Source organism: Callorhinus ursinus, unplaced genomic scaffold (genome assembly GCF_003265705.2).
Source record: "Callorhinus ursinus isolate GAN/ISIS: 27379988/994484 unplaced genomic scaffold, GSC_fseal_2.0 scaffold19, whole genome shotgun sequence".
In the NCBI taxonomy this organism is placed as follows: Eukaryota; Metazoa; Chordata; class Mammalia; order Carnivora; family Otariidae; genus Callorhinus; species Callorhinus ursinus.
Genome location: NW_027397081.1, coordinates 9,052,147 through 9,072,594, shown reverse-complemented (window position 1 = coordinate 9,072,594; position 20,448 = coordinate 9,052,147). Strand labels below are relative to the sequence as shown.

The 20,448-nt window shown below is 43.6% G+C and overlaps 1 protein-coding gene across 17 annotated transcripts in view; it reads right to left on the bottom strand.

Annotated features, from left to right (window-relative positions):
- Nucleotides 1-20,448, bottom strand: part of DIXDC1 (DIX domain containing 1) — a 68,052-nt gene that overhangs the window by 3,683 nt on the left and 43,921 nt on the right. For all 17 annotated transcript variants that reach the window (XM_073903736.1, XM_073903739.1, XM_025893881.2 and 14 more), the window contains 13 exons: nt 19,403-19,551; nt 16,174-16,263; nt 14,958-15,011; nt 13,124-13,174; nt 10,853-10,957; nt 10,385-10,438; nt 9,828-9,920; nt 9,677-9,748; nt 8,821-8,910; nt 8,317-8,478; nt 7,770-7,836; nt 1,966-2,071; nt 885-993 (listed from right to left, as the gene is read on the bottom strand). In XM_073903736.1, coding sequence (XP_073759837.1) covers nt 885-993; nt 1,966-2,071; nt 7,770-7,836; nt 8,317-8,478; nt 8,821-8,910; nt 9,677-9,748; nt 9,828-9,920; nt 10,385-10,438; nt 10,853-10,957; nt 13,124-13,174; nt 14,958-15,011; nt 16,174-16,263; nt 19,403-19,551 — 1,202 coding nt within the window. The remainder of the gene's footprint in view (nt 1-884; nt 994-1,965; nt 2,072-7,769; nt 7,837-8,316; nt 8,479-8,820; nt 8,911-9,676; nt 9,749-9,827; nt 9,921-10,384; nt 10,439-10,852; nt 10,958-13,123; nt 13,175-14,957; nt 15,012-16,173; nt 16,264-19,402; nt 19,552-20,448) is intronic.

The window sequence follows — 20,448 nt, the reverse complement described above, 5'->3', positions numbered from 1 at the left end:
AAAATTACATAACATATATTCTCAGTTCCACATCTATGAAATGGCAAAAGCATCCCTAACCCTGCTTTGCTTATAGAGATTGATTAGAATTAATAAATTACTAACCATACAGCACTTTAGGGTCCTTAGGAGAAAGCAATAGCACAAGCATTACAAAAATGAGAAAGGGTAAAATTTTGGTCCCAGGTAAAAGGTTAGAAAGAAGACCAAACAACAGGCAGTTCTTTTTATTCATTCATTCAATTTTCTAAGCCACTAATAGAACAGGGCTATTAAAGCATTTCAGTGTGGAAATATTTATGAAATAAAACATTGGCTTTAATCACAATGTGATTATGTCAGAACCCAGAACTCTCTTCCCTATATTTGGCAGATGGATTACAAAGAGAAGCATAGGCCAAGAAAACAGTCAACGAGTTGAGAATAAGCATAGGAGACTTTCCAGAAGTTCCTCATTTTCATTATCTGAGAAACTACCATCATGATATACAGTTCCATATATTCATGCCTGTTTATTTTGCTCAACATAGGAAGCAGAAAGGTTTCTAAGATTTGGCTACAGATAAAGAAGGGACCCCAAAGCCAAGCCTTCATTCAAGCTTAGGTCCTTTTATTTTCACTAATAAAACTTTCTCTTTTCGAAATAAAGAATTCTATCCCAGTTTGGTCAAAGTGATTAAGTCCTTGAACTGAAGAAGCTGTCAACTCCTTGCGCAATTCCCTGACCACGTCGGTCTAGAGTAATCAGACTGGTCTGAGGCTCTGGGAAATTCCTCTGACCTGGTTAGGGAAGTCGGGTACTTTGGGTACTGGTCCCTGAGGAGGAGGCTCTGGGGTTCAGGAATCACCAGTAATACCACCCAGACTCCCCAGGGATTCTGTACCTCCTCTTTGACAGTGCCAAACTCAGGATCCAGCGCCTTGAAGTGATACCGGTGATTTCCCTCCCGGTCAATAGCTGCTTTAAAATCCTTTAGTGTCACCTCCCCCAACCTGCAACAAAAGGCAAGAGCACTGAAATAGACTGTTTATCAATATTTTGGAAAGATGAGATGTTAGCTTTAAAGCCAGGCCCCTGCCAAAGACTCTCCAGGCAGAAATGGCATGGCCTCGCTAGTTCCCTGCCCCTGATAACCCAGACAATTCAACAGCAGAGGTTAGGGAGCCACCATGAGGGAAGGAGAATAGCATTACAGATGGGGTGATCTGAGAATTAAAATAGATTGTTTCGACAGCAGCCAGATCACTTTTCTCTGTTTTACTCTAGAAATAAGACATCACAAGGTCTCTAAATCTAATTTGTTGAACTATCAATATGTCTAAGTTCTCTTGATTTCCTTCTTTGCAACAATACTCCATTTCTCTAGGCTGGTAGAGTTAAATCAGACATCACTGTCTTCATCCTTCCAGCTTCAGAAAGCTCCCCTTTAGCCCAGACCAACTAAGCGAACTCTCCAGGAGAGGGACATCCTATTACCTCTCTCAGTTGTTGGTTCCAGAGTTTAAAAAGTCTTTCTTTCAAAGCCATTTACCTTACAAGGGAGTATAAATGAATGTTTGAAGGTTCTTAACATGAATTCTCAGTTGCTTAGATGCAATCATCAAATATAGGACCAAGATTAATGACTAATAGCCCTGAAGAGCCAGGCTGCAATCCATGGCTATCAATGGGGGCTGTTTTGAGCCCTTAAAAAATGATTTTTCCTAACGGAACACACCTGTATATCAGGATTGGAAGCATTATTATTGTGTCTGAACCTTACAGCAGATCATGACTTGTCCCTTGTAGTGCCACTGGTTAGTGGTGACACTGAAACTAGGATCCCAATCTGTATTCTTACTACACCGTACTGTTTCTCAAACACTTCTCAGCTCATTCAGTGGGCAGTAACTCATGATTCTGCCTCCTGTCATTACTTTGTCCTTTTAAAAAGTAAAAGAGAAATAGCGATCCCCAAATCTCACCTCTTTGGTATATTGACCATGAAGGGTGTAAGTGACCGGTCAGTGAAATAGAGCACTTTAGTGCAGGTGCTGCTGACAGCTGGAGAGCTCTGTGAGTGAGGCAACTCTGCAATCAGAGAGAGACTCCATGGTCAGAATTTGCTCCCAACACCCCCCCATTTCCTGTCATTCAACGTGCTGCAGGAGAATGAAGCTGCCTGAGGTCACAGCCCAGCTTTCACACCGTTGCAAAACACCAACCACGTCCATAGGGTGGGATCCACAGGAAGTCACCGCTAGGGCCACGAAGCAGGAGGTGCTTCAGACATGGACACTATCATGAGGCCACCATTTCTCACCCATTCCAGGTATTTCTACCAGGGAATAATGAGTGTCCTGACAGGCATTGTTGCTCAGAGTCAAAAGAGGTCAAAGAAGCCAGACAAGATTTAAACTAAGGAAGAATGGACTCACAGCAAGAGTTGCAGATGCTGCCAACATTTAGACAGTGGTAGAGAATGTCTTGCAATTCATGAAAAGAGAAATGAGCAGGAACAAGAACCACAGAGGAGAGTAACCTTAGAAACTCCGATTCCAAGGGACTTCATGCTTCCACTGTGCAAGGTACAACTTATTTTATCCCTTAGCTACACAGAATCTGTATGTATTGGTCCCATGGTTTGTTTTTTTTTAATTTTATTTTATTTTTAAAGATTTTATTTATTCATTTGACAGAGAGAGCATGTAGTCAAGGAGAGCTGCAGGCAGAGATGCAGACTCCCCACTGAGCAGGGAGCCCGACGCGATGCGGGGCTCCATCCCAGGACACCGGGATCATGACCTGAGTCGAAGGCAGATGCTTAATGACTGAGCCACCCCGGCGCCCCCCAACCTCGGTCTTGAGGGTGGGGCATTTGCAGTGATCCTACACTCCCCCCCAAGGGTAGACAACCTCCAAATATATGAGCCCAAGACAGTGTCCTACCAGGCTCCCAGGGGTAGACAGTTCTCTTTTCCTTTTTCCATTCCCCCTTGCCAAAATGGGTCTTCACCTTTGCCTGGGACAGGGAGGGAGGGGAAAACATATTTGCTGCTCTTCCCTATTGGCTTAAGGCTTTTGTTCCTTAGGAAAGAATGTTTCATGCTTTTCCTGCAGTGGTAGCTGCTCCCCAGCTCTGGGCCTCCACCACCAAGAAAGGTTTTCTCTAGACTCTCTTCCCACAACCAGTATTTTTCATAAGCACCCAATAGAGGTCCATAAAGAGCCTGCAAGTGTGTGCAAACTCCTCTTGCATCTGTGGCCCCAAGGGTTCCTCTCCTCTCTGCTTAGCCTTGAGCAATTACAATCCTAGCTGAATTCTTCCATTCTTCACATATGGTGGCGCCATCTTCCTCCCGTGCTCTGCCACAAGTACACCAGTGCTTGCATCCGGTCTCTCCTTGGAGGCACCTGTTCGTACTCAGACTAGTTGGTGGCCCTATGAGCTCATCTGTCTCATGGGTTCAAGAAAGTTACGATATTTTTTAGGTTACCCAACTTTGTCTTATTGTTAGGGTAGGAGCAAGACTCCTTCCAGCCTTCTACATCCTAGCCAGCAGTTGGATATTACTTTTTTTAACTAACTTTTTTTAAATGGAGGTAAAATTCACGTAACACAAAACTCACCATTTTAACCATTTAAACTGTACAATTTAGTGGCATTTAGTACATTCAGTGTTATGTCACTATAACTACTATCTAGTTCTAGAACAGCTTATTATCCCAAAAGGAAACCTCATACCCATTAAGCAGTCACTCCTTCCCAATCTTGGCATCTGTCTGATGTACTCTATTTGCTGTCTCTATGGATTTGCCTATTCTGGACATTTCATATCAAAGGATTCATCCAATTTATACCCTTTTGTGTCTGGCATCATTCACTTAATGTTTTCAAGGGTCATGTGGTAGCATGTACCCATACTTCATTCCTTTTAATGGCTGCATAATATTCCATGTGTGCACATGTCAGAGTTTGTTTAAACATTCATTGGGTGATGAGCATTTGGGTTGTTTCCACCTTTTAGCTATTGGGAATAATGCTATGTACATGTGTGTGCAAATTTTTTTTTCTGAATACCTGTTTTTAATTCTTTTGAGTATATACCTAGGAATGGAATTATTGGATCATATAGTAATTCTATATTTAAGTTTTTGAGGAACCACCAAACTGTTTTCCACAGCAGCTGTACCATTTGACATCCCCACCAGCAGTGTATGAGAGCTCCCATTTCTCCACATCCTCAACATTTACTTTTCATTCATTTAGAACTTAGGGTATCTCACTGTGGTTTTGATATGCATTCCCTAACGACTCTTGGTTTTAAACATCTTTTCATGTGTGGATTGGCCATTTGTTTATCTCTGGAGAAATGCCTATTCAATTCCTTTGCCTGTTTGTTATTGGATTCCTTTGTCTTTTGTTGTCGGTCTGTAAGAGTTCTTTATGTATTCTGTATCCTAGATCCTTATCAGATATATGATTTTCAAGTATTTTCTCCTATTCTCTTTGTCTTTTCACTTTCTTAATAGTGTCCTTTGATGCAAAAAAGTTTTTAATTTTGATGAAATCCCAATTTCCCTATTTTTTCTTTTGTTGCTGACTGAGAATCCAAGGTCATGAATATTTTCCCGTGTTTTCTTCTAAGAGTTTTCAGCTTTAGCTCTTACATTTACATCAATGATCCATTTTTAATTTTATTTTTAATTTTTGTACATGGTGTGAGGGTGTGAAGTAGGGGTCCATCTCTACTCTTTTGCATGTGGATATCCAGTTGTCCAGCACCATTTGTTGAAGAGACTATTTGCTGGTCAAATGACCAGAGATGTATTGGTTTTATCTGAACTCTCAAGTCTATTCCACTAATCTACAGTACTACTTTTTTTTTAAGATTTTTTTTTTTTTTTTTTGAGAGAGAGAGAGCACACAAGAGGGGTCGGGGGGGAGAGTGAGAAGGAGAAGCACACTCCCCGCTGAGCAGGGAGCCCGATGCGGGGCTCGATCCCAGGACCCTGGGATCATGACCTGAGCCGAAAGCAGATGCTTAACGACTGAGCCACCCAGGTGCCCCTCTACTGTATTACTTCTTAAATCTGAAATAATTATTGTTGTTTTCCCTTAAGAGTAAAAGGCAAAAAAAGAAGTGGATTCAGAGAGAAGATTACTCTTTAAGGAGATTTGGCTGTGATGAAATGGAGAAAGACAGGGCATAAGGCAGAGGGGAATAATTGGAAGGTATTTTGAGACTATTAACATTTGCCTTGCACCTCTTATATGCCACACACTATACCATATTATTTGCATACAATATTTCACTTAATGCTCATAATCCCTCAAAATTATCTCTATTTCATGAACAAGGAACCTAAAATTCAGTGATATTAACACCCCTGATCACACACTCTGCCAAGAGCAAAAACTGCACCCCAGATTTGTTTGATTCCATACTCCATATTTTTCTCACTCGACTTTGTGTCCAGTTTGGACACAAAGTTTGAAGTGCCTTTCTACCTACAGGGAGATATCTAGTTGTCATTCAAAAATATAGCCCTGAAACTCAGAAAAGGGCTGGGGTTAGAGATTAAAGTTTAAAAATAATCAGCACATAAGAGTAATCGAAGTTGTGGGAGTGGAAGGGATTACCTAAAAAAAAATATGAAAAGGCCTAGGTCTAGACCTCCCATGGATCCCAGGACACATCAACATTCAAGGGTTTGACAGAGAAGACAAGAGAAGACTGTGTTGGGCTGAGTTCATTGGACGGCACATCCAAATAGGGCAATCGTCCAACCTGTTCATCTCTGTATCTCCTGTGTCTAACACGGGTACTACATAATGGATGCTCAATAAATATTTGTTGAATGAATAATTGGTTGGCATTGAAGTTAAAGAGGAAGAACGTGTACAGAAGGAGAACAGTAAGTGATTTTGAAAAGTCAATGGAAGATAAGGTTTGAAAAGTAACCACTTTGATTAAGGCCAAGGTGGTCAACATTGATCCAACAAAAAGAACACTAAGTGGATTAGCCGAGTAACAGTCGACTGGTATCTTGAGTAGTGAATGGGAAGAAAGGATGGAAAAAGGACAAGTGGGAGACTATTTTTTCAAGGTTTGATGGGGGAGAATAAGAGAAAAAAGCCAGTAGCTAGAGAGCTAGCGAGTTATACAAGCTTTTGTATTTTCAGAAGAGAGACCTTGTAGCTCATTTGTGAATACAGAAATTAGATTAACATCCTAGTTTACAAGCAGCTATGAATTTATTTACAGTATTTGGGATAAGTACTACAAATACACAAAAGGGTTTTTCCAGGAATGGAGGAATTTATTAGACTTTTAAAGAAGAATTTCCGGGACACCTGGGTGGCTCAGTTGGTTAAGCGTCTGCCTTCGGCTCAGGTCATGATCCCAGAGTCCTGGGATCGAGTCCCGCATCGGGCTCCCTGTTCAGCGGGGAGCCTGCTTCTCCCTCTGCCTCTGCCTCTCTCTCTCTGTCTCTCATGAATGAATAAATAAAATCTTAAAAAAAAAAAATAAAGAAGAATTTCCAAATATTTAGACTTCTCTGCATTGGCAGTTTATATTAACCTAAAGAAAGTACTGAAGGGGATGACGATAAAATAAAAAGCCTCTCAAGAAATGAAGGACGCCTAGGTGGCTCAGTTGGATGAGCATCTGCCTTCAGCTCGGGTCACGATCCCGGGATCCTGGGATCAAGTCCAGCATAGGCCTCCTTGCTCAGCAGGGAGCCTGCTTCCCCTTCTGCCTGCCGCTCCCCCTGCTTGTGCATGCTCCCTCTCTTTCTCTCTCTCTCTCTGACAAATAAATAAAATCTTAAAAAAAGAAAACAGAAATGACTGTTTCAAAACAATGCTAGAAAAAGAAATAGAAACTAATTCTGGTAGTAACATAATTTGTTTTGTTCCCAATATAAATCCCTCATTCAAGAAGAAAAGGGACCTGGAGGCTTACATATTATTTTATTTACCCTAGAAAAAACATTCTACCTTTCTTATTGTGCCAATATCTTAAGTGCCTTACTTTGTTTTTTTTTTATTAATGTAATTTTCAAAATTGCATATGTAACAGACAAAATTGGTTACAGTCAGCTTTTTACTATTTGGTTTTTGTAGATTATTATGGACTTTTAGATTAGGCCTGGGTAGACCATAAAAAGATAAGAAAATGTGGACATTATTAAAGCAAAAGGTAACATACACGATAAAAGAGAAATTACAGGCAGCGTAGGTTTCCAGCATGTTTGAAGAACAGGGAAAGGACTCTAAGGAGAGGGCGTAGAGCAGGTTAAATTACGTCTCAGGCGTGGCCACTAGGTGGCGCAAATCTTTTGCAGGACTCAAACTGAAAGACCTGAGCACCTGGTTTTAAGGAAAATCTCCAAAGAAATTAAACTTCTTGCCTTCAGGAAGAACTGGACATTTTCTGTGCTATTTGTGACTGTCGGATGGTTTGTGTGTGTTCTTGTTGTTTTATATTTTGCTGTGTTCAGTGTAAATGTTTTGATACTGTAGATTTTCCAAAGATATTTTAGCCTGAGTCAGCAGCACCCTGCAAGTGGCTAAATGGTACTTGGGGTGATGGTGGTGATGACGATGGTATGTGTCTTCAGAGTCCTAGAAGTAACTTGATTTCAGTATTGCTACAGAAACAATGTAAGAGCGAAGTACCACAGGAAAAATTCTACTCTCAAAATGTTGGTAGCAAGAAAAATACGAAATTTCTGATCTAATGTGCTAGGGAGTCCTTACAGAGCAATAATGAGTACTTACTTGAATTAGGGGGCCAGGACTCCCGGTATTCACTACCTGCTTGAGTTCTGGGTGACTTGCCCCGAACCTGAGGAGCCACACAAAAATGTGAAGAGTTATGATCAGTGGGAGAATTTATCCAAGAAATGTAAATAATAAAACTGTACCTGAAATATATACTTTCCTACCACATCTTCCATAGTATATAAAATTGGACAGTGTATCCTAACAATAATGATGTACATTTATAAAAGGCTTTCTAGTTTCCAGTGCATTTTCCCATATTATTTCCACATCCAATGTCAAGCTCATTCAGGGGAGAAGAGGAAGGGCAAGAAGCAGTAAAGAGAGATCCCCCCGTGGGGTCAAGAACCACAATTCCTTAAACACGCAATTTCTAGGAGCAAGAGTTAACATGAACGCCTTTCCTGATGAAGAGTCGGCTCCATTTAGAGGAAAACCTTGGCTAGGGTCTTCCTGTCTTAGCATGGCCCTCATCTAAACTAAACTTGATCAAACTAAGTTCTTTGGGTGCTTGCCCGAGAGAAGCACCCAGGAAGAGGATTACCCTTCTGTCCTGTTTCTTCTGGGTCTCCATGGCGTGCAAGCGCTCCATCAGGCTGGAGATGCCCTGCTCCAGGCTGTCGATGGTGTGGTGCTGAGGGTCGTGGCCGCTGAAGCTATTGCGCAGGCTGCGGAGCGCATCACGAACGAGCTGCAGGTCACTGGTCTGTGGGCAGAAGGGAGGTGCCGCAGGGCAGGCACGGCGCCATACGATTAACCACATCCCAACCACTGGGCTTAAGTTGGTACAGGAGAGAGCCTCCCAGGACAGGTCTTTTATTTTCGAGGGAGGAGGTGTGAATGGTAAGAAATTTTCCTGCACAGAAGTGGGCCTACTGTTTGCGCGCGAATTATCATGGTGGATAGCAAGCGCTTCACATTTACGCACTCAACAAACGCGAGAATTTGGGAACTGGGGTACAAAAGGCCCAGGGCACTGGCAATGGCTAGGCTACTCTTCTGGTTTTAGCTGGAAGGGGAGGTCTGCACGCAAATCCTAAGAACCTACCCCTTTGTGAGTGATTGAAGCAGCTCCTTTGCCTGCCACTGGAACGAGAAAACCATTGCTTTGAGAGTTCTGACTGTTGTAGTTGGTCACCTACAGCAGCAAGAAGAAGTGATGCTCGTTATAAGGGAGAATTCCAAACCAAGATGTCCCGTCTTATTTTTCTTATTTACACTTAACCCTTCCTGATATAGTATATCATTGTGTATTTGTTCATGTTGCTCTCGATTAGAATATAAGCCTCATGAGCGCACAGACTTTTTTTTTCCTCCATTTGTTCACTGCTGTAACCCCAGTACTCGATACTTGGTTGGCACTGTTGAATGAGGAATGAGCAAAATGGAAGCCTCAGCCTGGAGACCCCCAACCTCGCCTCAGCCCGGCCACTGGAGGGCCTGAGAAGGCTGCTCCAGCACCTCCGGGCTTCACTTCGGTGAGGAAAAAAAATAAGAACAATGACTAATATTTTTGAGCCTGGCTTTGTGCCAAGTGGACTATCCATTTTCCAGATGAGTCACTTCTTTTTTTTCTTTTCAGATTAGTCTTTTTTTTTTTTTCAATGAGTCTTATTTCTAAGGCTCAGAAGCAAAGCAAATTAATGGCAACAAGTATGAAAAGCCAGAATTCGAAATCAGATTGTCTTTGCCTGGAACCTGCACTCTTTTTAAATTTTTTTAAGTTTTATTTATTTAAGTATTCTCTACACCCAGTGTGGGTCTCGAACTCAAGGCCCTGAGATCAAGAGTCACATATTGTTGTGACTGAGCCAGCCAGGAGGCCCTGGAACCTGCACTCTTAACCCCCTCGCCAAATAGCCTCTTTGACCCTGCAGGTGAGTGGGGGGCAAGGTGCCAGTTACCTCATCTGCCTCTCTTTTCATACAGTGAGCCAAAAGGACGTCTTTCTGTTCCAGCTCCCGCTCTAGATCCACCTGCAAATAAGAGACTAAATCAGAAAAGGATGTCTTCAGGCTGGAGGGGCAGGAAGTCAGTGAGTGACTATGTTCCCACCTGCTGGTAACTGGCCTCAGAAAGCTTCCGGAGGGCTTCTTCCAGCTTGGCCTGGTGCTGCTGGAGGAGGCGCTCCTTCTGCCCCAGCTCTTTCTGCAATCGAGACAGAGCTTTCAGACGGTAGGAAAGCCAAGCGTGCTGAACAGCTCACCGCGGGCCGGCAAGTTCCACCAGAGCAAAGGAGAGCCTCAGGGGGAAGAGTCCTTTCCTCAAGCCACACAGGAAGAAATTCCACACCGTAGTCATGTGACACCATAAAGGAGTCTTGGAAATGTAAGGAGGAAGGAACTACCATTTGTAGGAGGACCACTACATGCCACGCATGCTAGTTAGACATAAAGGTTGAGCTGGAAGTTTCCAGACAGCTACTTCTATACTCCTGCTCGCAGACATGCTATCCATTCTTCAGGGTTATTGAATCAAAAGCACACAGAAGGTTTCCTTGCAGAAAGCAGCAATGAGAACAGGGTACTTAAGAGCTCTTTGAACAACAGCAACAATAGAACGTCCATAAAAGATCAAATGGAAATCCTTTCCAAACTGATACGCATACTTACTTGATATTCTCCCAAGAGCCGGTTCCGCTCATCTAGCTTCCTCTGCAGGTCCACCTGCAAGAAGGAAAAGGGAGAATACATTGGCACAGAGGTATGGTCTGCCAAGCCCGGTAGGAAACCAGCTACGTAATAACCAGGGTTGAAGTTGGCTGCTAGAGTATAGCTATGGTGAAAACACGCGGCTGTGCTCTGGCTGCTCCCGGTTCAGTAAGATAATCAAACGGCCGCACCACAGTTGTGCCTCTAACCCAGTGTCCTCAGAACTGAAGGGCTCGAGGCCAGTGTGAAATGGGCTTCCAGCCAGGAGCAGAGATGAATCTAATAGGAAGTAAAACTAATTGCAGACAAGGAGGGCGGGCACCTCAGAAATAAGCTAAGAGAGATTAGGATGGCACGTCTAACAGGACTTCATGTATCCTATTTTGCTACTGGGGCTCAATGAGGTCCGAGTTCATTCATTTAGCTCACATTCTGGTTGTGCAGCTCATCTTTGTCCATATTTGCCCTCAGCAGTTCTTGTTTGAGCTGAAGAACAGATGTGTCCTGTTGAGTCAACCTTTGCTGCAAGGCATCCTGGGGAAAAAAGCATTCTCATTACTGTGGTCCCAATTAATCAATCAGCCAGTTATCACTACAAGTTTTAAACCCCTTACTGCGTATCTAGCATTAGTTCTGGCAAACTAGGAGACTTCAAAAAGAGTGTGAGGTCTTGCTATAAGGAGATGAGCAGGAATTCTTCTGTCCCTTTCCAGGATGCTAGCAACTAAAGCAAAGTCCTATCCATTGTCCTACCTAGCTGACTGAAACCTGATTTTTCCTCCACCTATTATTCACCCCTACCCTCCACTGCATTCCTGACAGCATGATGCCCTAGAGAGAGAGTCCGTGCCCTTTGGGATCTGACAGACCGAGATTCAAATTACAAGTCTACTGCTTACCTTCACGACAGTGACCATGGACAATGCTCTCGCCTTCCTCCCACCCTGGCTTTCTCATCCGTCTCTTGGGCATTTAAACAGTGAATCTAGATGAGCTCTTTTTCCTTCTCATTCTTTGCCAAGTCCCCATCTCCTAGAGGGCTGGACCCTATTTCTGCCTGCCACCCTGTTCATACAGAATCCTTGGAATCACTCCCACCCTGTCTTCCAGAGCGTTGCTCCCACCCTGCTCCCATTGCCTTCCAATGCTGAGTCTGGACCAGGATTGGGATTATATTTCAATGCTCAGAACTCTTCTTGGACTGATGGTTTCTCTTCCCATTGTCTATGATCTTACCAGCTTTAGGGTATCTTTCTCTCAGCTTGGAACCTCTTGGTTCCTACCCCGCGTAAGAAATGTGGGTTGTACATACTTAAAAGGGTCAGCTGGAACACATTTTTCCAACCATGGTGGCCTGATATGGAACTCATGGATTGGAGCTGCACTGCAGTGTATTTGCCCTGACTTTTCTCTCTTTACAGACTGCAAAGCAATGGTGCAGGCTCCAGAGAATGTGAGGGTCCATTCTTAAGTACACTGTCAGCCACGACAGTACGTGCCAAAGGTCGTCCAAGATGCCCCTTGGCATCAGCAGTTCAGAGAACTTTTCCCAAAGTGTTAGTAAGTGTTGCATGGGAGAAAAGGCACTTCTGTGGTTAATAATTTCAAACTTTTTTAAGCCAACCTTTTTATGACAGACTTTCTCAGGTCCTTTAGTATGGTGTTATTCACTGGGACTCCTCCAACCTACAGGGCCTTTCTCAAGCTTATCTGAGCACAGAACACTTTGTTTTCTGAAGTACCCCAAAGGATTAAGGCTATGAAATACACTCTCTGACAAACACTGCTGAGCTGCCCTCCAGTCTAGCCCATGAATGGGAGTGCAGAGAAGAGGGGAAAAGCAGCAGCTTAAGAACATCCGTTCGCACTTCTAGGTGTTTATTCAACAGATACATTCCCACTTGGGTGAAACAACATATATTCAAGGCTGTTAGCCAGATCACTGTATTAGGAAGAGACTGGAAATATCCTAAAAGACCATCAATAGGAACTGATTACATTATCATATAAATATACATTGGCATACTATGCAGCCATGAAAAAAAGATCTAGAAAGGTCTTTATGTATCAATAGAATGATCTCCAAGATACACTACTAAGTAAAAAAGGGCAACATGTCAAGCTGCATGTATAATATACTATTATTTGGGGAAAAAATCATATACATACATATTTATTGATAACTGCTAAGTTACCTCCAGGAAAGAGAACTAGGTGACTGGGCGGGCGGGGCGGGGGGGGCGATGGGGGAGCAGGAGCGGAGAACAGGGCTGGAAGACAGATTTTTCAAAGATTATCTTTTTAGACCTTTACTTCAAGCCATTTACTATTATTAACTACTCAAAAACTACGTAAATTACAATGTTTAAGAGGACATTCTTCTTTAGAGTTGAAGAAAACTGTAAAAACTGATTGTTTTTACATATAAAAACTGCCAGGGTGCCATAGGGGGAAGGGACAGCGCAGGAGTCGTAACCACCAGAAATAAGCCTCAGCAAAACACAGGTGTTTTCCTCAGCGGGTCTCACTTCCCATCCACAAAGCACTTGCCAGCATCACACGGCCTGTCCAAGGCTCCCGCAGACGTATACAAGCCCACAGATCCAACTGCCCTCCTCCCACTCCCACCCACGCTCAGCAGTAGACAGCTTTACCAGGTAGAGTTTGTTTATTTAAAGGGTTAAATGTCTTCCTTTTTACCTTTATCCCCTGTAAGTTTCTGGCTTCTTGTTTACATTTCAGCAGCTCCTTCTGCAAACCAAATATAGTTAGATCAGATGGTAGCATCTGGGTTGCATCAGAAGCGTTACCTCATTCTGTCAGTAAGAACACAAAACTCAGATAACCATTCCATGGATAATTAACCCTCCCCTGAGGCAGAAAGCAGGTCCGGTCCAGTAAACAGTAAAGGCTGCCTCCCTCACAGAGACGAGAACGAGACCCATCCTGTTCTTCCCTGTGCTACCGAGGCCCAAATGCAGGTAGAGAAGTCTTGCCAAGAAAGAAGATACCACACATTCCCACAGACTCTCATTCCTACATTGAGCACTCTTCACTGACAGGAAAACCTAATCCTGATAATCTAAGTCTCCCTTACTGAAACACACAATCGTATCTTAATATGCCTACCCCCAATGTCATTTGTTCAGCAAAGGGTTGGAATACTCTAGATTGTCCAAGTGGGCATTATTCTTTATAAATCAAACAAAAACACATTCAGCCCAATAATGAAATACTAATCATCCATTCTTTACAATAGATGAAACACATGTATATAATTGTCATCAGGAAAGATTTTAGGAGAGGAACATCCATACCCCAGACCCTGCTCTCTTCTTTTTCTATTGAATCACATCAAGAGTTTGGAATTACCATATCTAAAATGGGGAATTCCTAACATGGGCTCCACAGATGGACTCGAAAGTAATTCTATTAAAAATTCAAGTCAGTTGAGTGTGTGCGCACATACTCATGCATATTCCTGGAGAGAGCGCTAATGGCTATGGTCATATACCTATGACTCCAAAAACACTAAAACCCACTGAACTAAAAGCATTCTGGGAAGAAGTCATTATAAAGGACCATAGTGGACTATAGTTAATAATACTGTATTAATGTATTTGAAAGTTGATGAGATAGTAAATATTAAAAGCTCTCATTCAAAGAAAAAAATGTGTGACTATGTGTGGTGGTGATCATTTCATAATGTATACATATATCAAATCAATATGTTGTACACCTTATAAATTATTAAAAAATCATTTTAAAAAGACCATACTGGGGGCGCCTGGGTGGCTCAGTCAATCAAGGGTCTGCCTGTGGCTCAGGCAGTGATCTGTGTCCTGGGATCCAGCCCCTCGGCAGGCTCCCTGCTCAGCGGGGAGCCCGCTTGTCCTCTCCCTCTGCCACCCCCCACCTCGTGCTCTCATCCTCGCACGTGCGCGTTCTCTCTCTGTCTCAAATCAATTTCAAAAACCTAAAAAAATAAAGAAAAACAAAAAAGACCATACTGATATTAGACCCATTTTTAATTAAAAAAGAAAAATTATGAAACGTTTAAAACATAAAGAAAGGTAGAACCAATGACACAGAGAACTATTACTCACCACCAAGACTGAAAAGACATTACTTTTTTTTTTAAAGGATTTTCCTGTCTTTTTTTTTTTTAAAGATTTTAATTATTTATTTGTCAGAGAGAGAGAGAGAGACAGAAAGAGCACAAGCAGGGGGAGTAGCAGGCAGAGGGAGAAGCAGGCTCCCCGCTGAGCAGGGAGCCCGATGTGGGACTCGATCCCAGGACTCTGGGATCATGACCTGAGCCGAAGGCAGACGCTTAACTGACTGAGCCACTCAGGCGTCCCAAGACATTACTTTTTTGCCATATTTAGGACCTGTCTCTCTCTTTCAATTAAACAGACACAGCTGAAGTCCCAAGTCTGCATCCCTTCCTCTATATCCATCACTGTTCTGACGCTGGTGTGTGATACTCCCATAAATTTTTTCAAAGGGAAAAAAGGCACATGTTCTGACATACCTTTAGGTCCTGATTCTCCTCCCTGCTCTGATCCAGACGACTTTGGATTATAATCTAAATATAAGGCACAGAGAGATGGCTATGCAGTGAAATTCAGAGGTCATTCGTTCAACAGATACGTACTGAGCACCTTTCTGATGCTAGCCTGGTACTGCGAATTCAGAGGAGAAGAGGCGGCAGCTCCCCACCCGGCCCCTGGTGGAAGCACACACACAGGGCAGTGCAAGGAAAGGACTGTGGGTGAAGTTCGGACAAGTGTGTATGTGGTGGGTCCCGGGGGCGGAGAAAAAGCAAAGGGATGACAAAAGGAAGCTTGCCTTGGAGGTAAATTATTGTTGCTGTTTATCAGAAAATGAATGAGAGGAGGAGAGGGGAGGAATCAGGAGAACCAGCTGGGAGGCTGCTAGCATACTGGAGGCCTGGATTAAGGTCGTGGCTGTGTGAATGGAGAGAAGTGGAGGGAAATATTTAAAAAGTGAACAGACAGAGCTGGGTGACCTACTCGACCCAGAGGGAAGGGCCAGAAGGATTCAAGTATGATATTTTGGGTATCCGGGTGGATGGACAGTGATCAGAAACAGAGTGCAAAGGGACAAATAGTTTTGGTGGTGGGGAGAGAAAAGCTGTTTAATTTACAAATCAATGAAGTGAGATGCTTATGGGACATGTAAGTGGAGACGATCAGCAGGTGGTTACATGCTGCACATACAAATCTACAACTCCGCAGAGAGAGCCGAGCTAGAAATCAATATTTGAGAAGCGATATCTGAGTCAGGCAGGAAGTGAGTGGCGCCATGGAGGCAGATAATACTGCCCAGGTGAATGGATAAGACAGCAGAGGGCCCAGAGGGGAACTCTGAGGAGCACTGGCACTTAAGGCATCAGCAGAAAAAGAGATGCTTCAAAAGGGAACCTGAATGTAAACTCTATGAGGGTGATGTCTTAGGTCTGCTTTGTCATCACCGAATCTCCAGTACCTTGAAACTGTGCCGGGCACGTAGTTGGCACTCAATAACTATTTGTTGATGAGGGAGGGAGGGAGGGAGGGAGAATGGAAGAAAGAGTAGTCAAAAATATATGCGGAAAACCCGGAGAGGCTGAGTCAGGGAAGAGAGCAGCATTTCAAGAAGGTGAGGACAACAGAGTCAAAAGCTAAAAGCAAATCAGACACAGAAACCAGATTATCTGGTGTCCAGTCACAAAAGAAGGAACTCACCAGTTGTTCCTCAGGATTGACTCCTGGTTCACAGAGGGCCAAGGGCCTCTCCTGTTCATCTTCGGGTAAGGATCCATTGAGCAGTAAGGCCTAAATAACCACAGAAGCAGAAAGAAAATGGACTCCCATCAGATGACTGAGTCCAGAGTTGAGCTTGGTAAGCTTTTCCTAAATTGAAATCACAACTGAGCTTCCTCTCAAAATCTCCTTGGTAATTTCTGGTCCTTAGATACCTCCAATTTTTCATCTTGGGTCTATCGGGAGTTCCTTTTGTCAGGCTAATGCTTAGGACCCTTTCATCTCTCTGGATGCACCTGAATCATCCACTCCAAGGCTCCTGGGCCCCAGCTGCTCAAAATGAATTCTACAACTGGAAAGTGAACTAAAAGCAGTAAGAATTATCTTTCCTTAGATAAGTTTATTACAATGAATTCTTTTAAATGTATTTAGGGGCGCCTGGCTGGCTCCGTCTGTAAAGCAGGCAACTCTAGATCTCAGGGTTGTGTATTCGAGCCCCGTGTTAGGTGTAGAGATTACTAAAATAATGAAAAAAAAAATCTTAAAAAAATAAAATACATTTAGAGCACTGACTTGGGTTTGTTGGATTTTTGTTTGTTTTAATAACTCTGAATTTTTACTCCCTAGGGCAACCTGTATAGAACAAGAAGGAAAACGTATTTATGGAGAGATGCCCTCCTTCATTGCCACTCCCCACAACAGGCTTTGCTTTCTTTAGAATATCGAGGGGAGGGAAGCTCAAACCCTAGGGCCCCTCACACGCACTGACCCTCCCAAAGCCCCGATCTAATATTGTACACTTGACCCTTGAACAACACGGGTTTGAACTGCACGGGTCCACTGATAATGAAGTTTTGTTTTTTTTTTTTTACAAAATATACAGTACTGCAAGTATATTTTCTCCTCCTTATGACTTTAACGTTTTTCTATTCTCTAGCTTACTTTAACAACACAGTATGTAATACATATAACAATCAAAACAGGTGTTAACCAACTGTTTATGTTATCAGTAAAGCTTACAGTCAACAGTAGGCTATTAGTAAAGTTTGGGGGGAGTCAAAAGTTATATGCAGATTTTCGACTGTGCAGGGGTTTGGGTCCCCTAGCCATCCCCCACCCCAAGTCGTTCAAAGATCAACTGTACTCACAATCTGTAATCTTATTCTTAAAGAAGGCCCCCAAAACTGTATTCTTTAGCACTCACAAAACTTGGAACTGCTCATGCAGGTAGGTATCATAGGACCTATCAGCTCAGTGAAAGATTTAAGAGTGCGTCCCCATTTTATATTTCAATTCTGTCTCAATTCAATCAAGAGTTACAGAGGTTAAATCCTGTTTCAATAAATGTAACACAAATTACATCACAAATGCTGGTATATAAAAACTGTTTAAAATCCAGCCACTGGTTGGTCTACCAAGCACTAACTAATAATAAAACGTTAGTAAATCCAATGAATTTGGCTATCCCATGGAGTGTGGCAAGAGGTGTAAGACAACTGTAAGACCCCACGGGGAGCTAAGGGGGAGCAACGTCACAGAAACACTAACTCTGTTAGTGGCAAAGTGTTGAGGGGGCTCTAACTGAGGCATACTAGTAAGTCAGAAATCCTGGATGTGGCTTAGCATGCAACTTCCTCATCACTGAAAGAGTTAAGAAGCCCAGTGGATGCTGTGAGCCCCATTGTATTCTATAATGGAACTGAATTCTCATTGTGATCATGTGGCTGTGAATTAAAACAACTCTGTTCGCAGGGAATATTAGGGTGCTGACTTTCTGCCTATCAAATCTCTTCTTTTTCTGTCTAATCTGCCATCGGATTTCTCCCAGCCTGAAAAATGCAAACTAAACCGAAAGCCAAACTGATGGATATCTATGTTCATATAATGCAAATCATCCTGGGAAAGACCTGGTTGGGTATGATCCCAAACTTAGCACACATTAATTAAACCAGTCCTTAATGGAGTGGCAGATAAGAGATCTCAAAGGCAGACCTTTAAAAAATAACAAAGCCAATGGGGAAAAATCAACAACTCTCCTTGGGAATGTTTAGGCAGTAAACATTCCTCCAGCCCTTGTCAGCTCCTGGGGCATATATTATGCAAACTGTTTCTCCACAGCACCAATCTCCTTTTTTCTTTTAGAACCCTTTGTGTCCCCACCTCGTTGCTGGCTGGCTGGGAGCACACCCTCCACCGCCCGCCGGTAGCCAGAGCCACTCACAGAATGTGGGCTTTGTTTATGTATCTATAAATATTTGACAATTCAGAAGCAGTACAGTTCCCAGCACAAACAGAAAGGAATATTCCTAGGCAATTTCAGGGTCATCAGCACACGACAAGGGCTCCCGCGAACAGGGACAGACGCACAAAGACAGAGGACCTGGGGGGGGTCATTCTGGGTAGGAACTAAGTCAAGTGGGTGAGTCGGCCTGGGCGGGGGGAAGGGGGGAGAATTGCCGAACTGGCACAAAGGTATAGAAAAGACTGAAGGGCTTTGTTGCTCGAGGAAAACCTGTTACCTGATCATTATGGCTTGGCAGGCTCTTACAAATGCATTAGGGGGGAGCTAAATTCCTTAGCTAGACTCAAATGGAGACCTGCGGCATTACTTGAACTCTTGAACTCTTCCTAGGGACAAATTCCCGACTGTTTGCTGTGCCTATCTCTGGGAAAGCCCCACGACTGCAGGTCTGTAGCTGCGGATGGGGAGAGACCCACCTACGAGCAAAGAGCCAGAAGAGGGGTTTGGTAGGGGTCCATAATGGCTCCCAGGCTTACAGAAATCCCAACAGCTGTGCTGTCAATGAGAGTCCGCAAGGTCCACTTAGGAGTACTCACACATAAAGAATTTTCTGCTCTTGGGGCGCCTGGGTGGCTCAGTCGTTGGGCGTCTGCCTTCGGCTCAGGTCATGATCCCAGGGTCCTGGGATGGAGCCCCGCATGGGGCTCCCTGCTCTTCGGGAAGCCCGCTTCTCCCTCTCCACTCCCCCTGCCTGTGTTCCCTCTCTGGCTGTCTCTCTCTGTCAAATAAAATCTTAAAAAAAAAAAAAAAAGAATTTTCTGCTCTTTGAGTGCTATTCCCTCTGTCTAAACTCCCCCTTCAACTCTGACCTCATATGAAACTGAATCAGTTTATTTTCAACTGATCCTTGTGAATTAAAAATAATCATCGATCGGTGCACCCAGGATAAACCACACAGGAAAGAGCTACCTGTAATCCTGATATCATTTTCTTTGCTTCCTCCATTTCTTTTTCCAAATGTTCTTGTTGTTCCAACAGCTGTTCTTCCCATGAGGTCTCCAGATAGGTCCCGGGGCTGCCTGGTCGCCAGTCTCGGGAAAACGGAGAATCTGTCTCCTCTACAAAATGGAAGGAGGGAGTACAGTTCATGTTGAAGAAGACAGTTTCCAGCAGAAAGCGCTCACAGTCCCCCGCGTTCACGGGTTCAGGTCACCTGCCTTCCGAACCTGTCCACACGGCGCAAATGAGACTCTCCACCAGGTGGGGCTGTGAGACACACAGAACTGGCTATGAACTCAGACTCCGAGGTTGGGGAAACGGATCCTCTGAAGAACCTTTAAGAAGTAGTAAGATTCCCTCCTGGGGAGTCTCGGTATGGGACACATAGACCCTACTCTTAAGTCTCTGGAACTGGCGTCCCCGAAGCTGGATTCTGCCAGGTACAAAGAGAGGAGCTGCCAGTTGCCATGAAAACTAAATTCTCGTTGGTTGCTGCGAAGCTTCAGAGGGGAGACTTCGAGTTAATATTCCTTTGACCGTTCCATCATACCGAAGCCCCTTTCACATAGGACGCTGTGTGAGTCACACAAGAAGCAAACTAGTGAGAGCACACGTGCACAAACTATTCAATCTCGCTCCCTGGTTTCGTTTTATTTTCCTATGTTTATGGTTTCTTTGCTCTGGTTTCCTTGTCTATTTTATCACATCTAATTGTGTGCCTGGCCATTAAAAATGCATTACGGGATACAGAAGGGTATAAACTCTCTGAGTGTCTTCATTCGTAAGCGTGAATGTAATAAGGATAATTCCTCTGGGTTGCTGTGAAGATTGAATGAGGTAACTCACGTGCAGGGCTCCATGGTGCCTGACCCAGAGCGCTCACTCAGTAAATGCTCCCCCTCCCCAAGGTCCCAAGAGTTTCTGAATCAGTAGCATGACGGACTCTTTGGTGCTAATCCCAGGGCTAGAGGCAAGAATTTATGTCCAGTTTTTCTTCTGAGGGCTTCAATTTCATT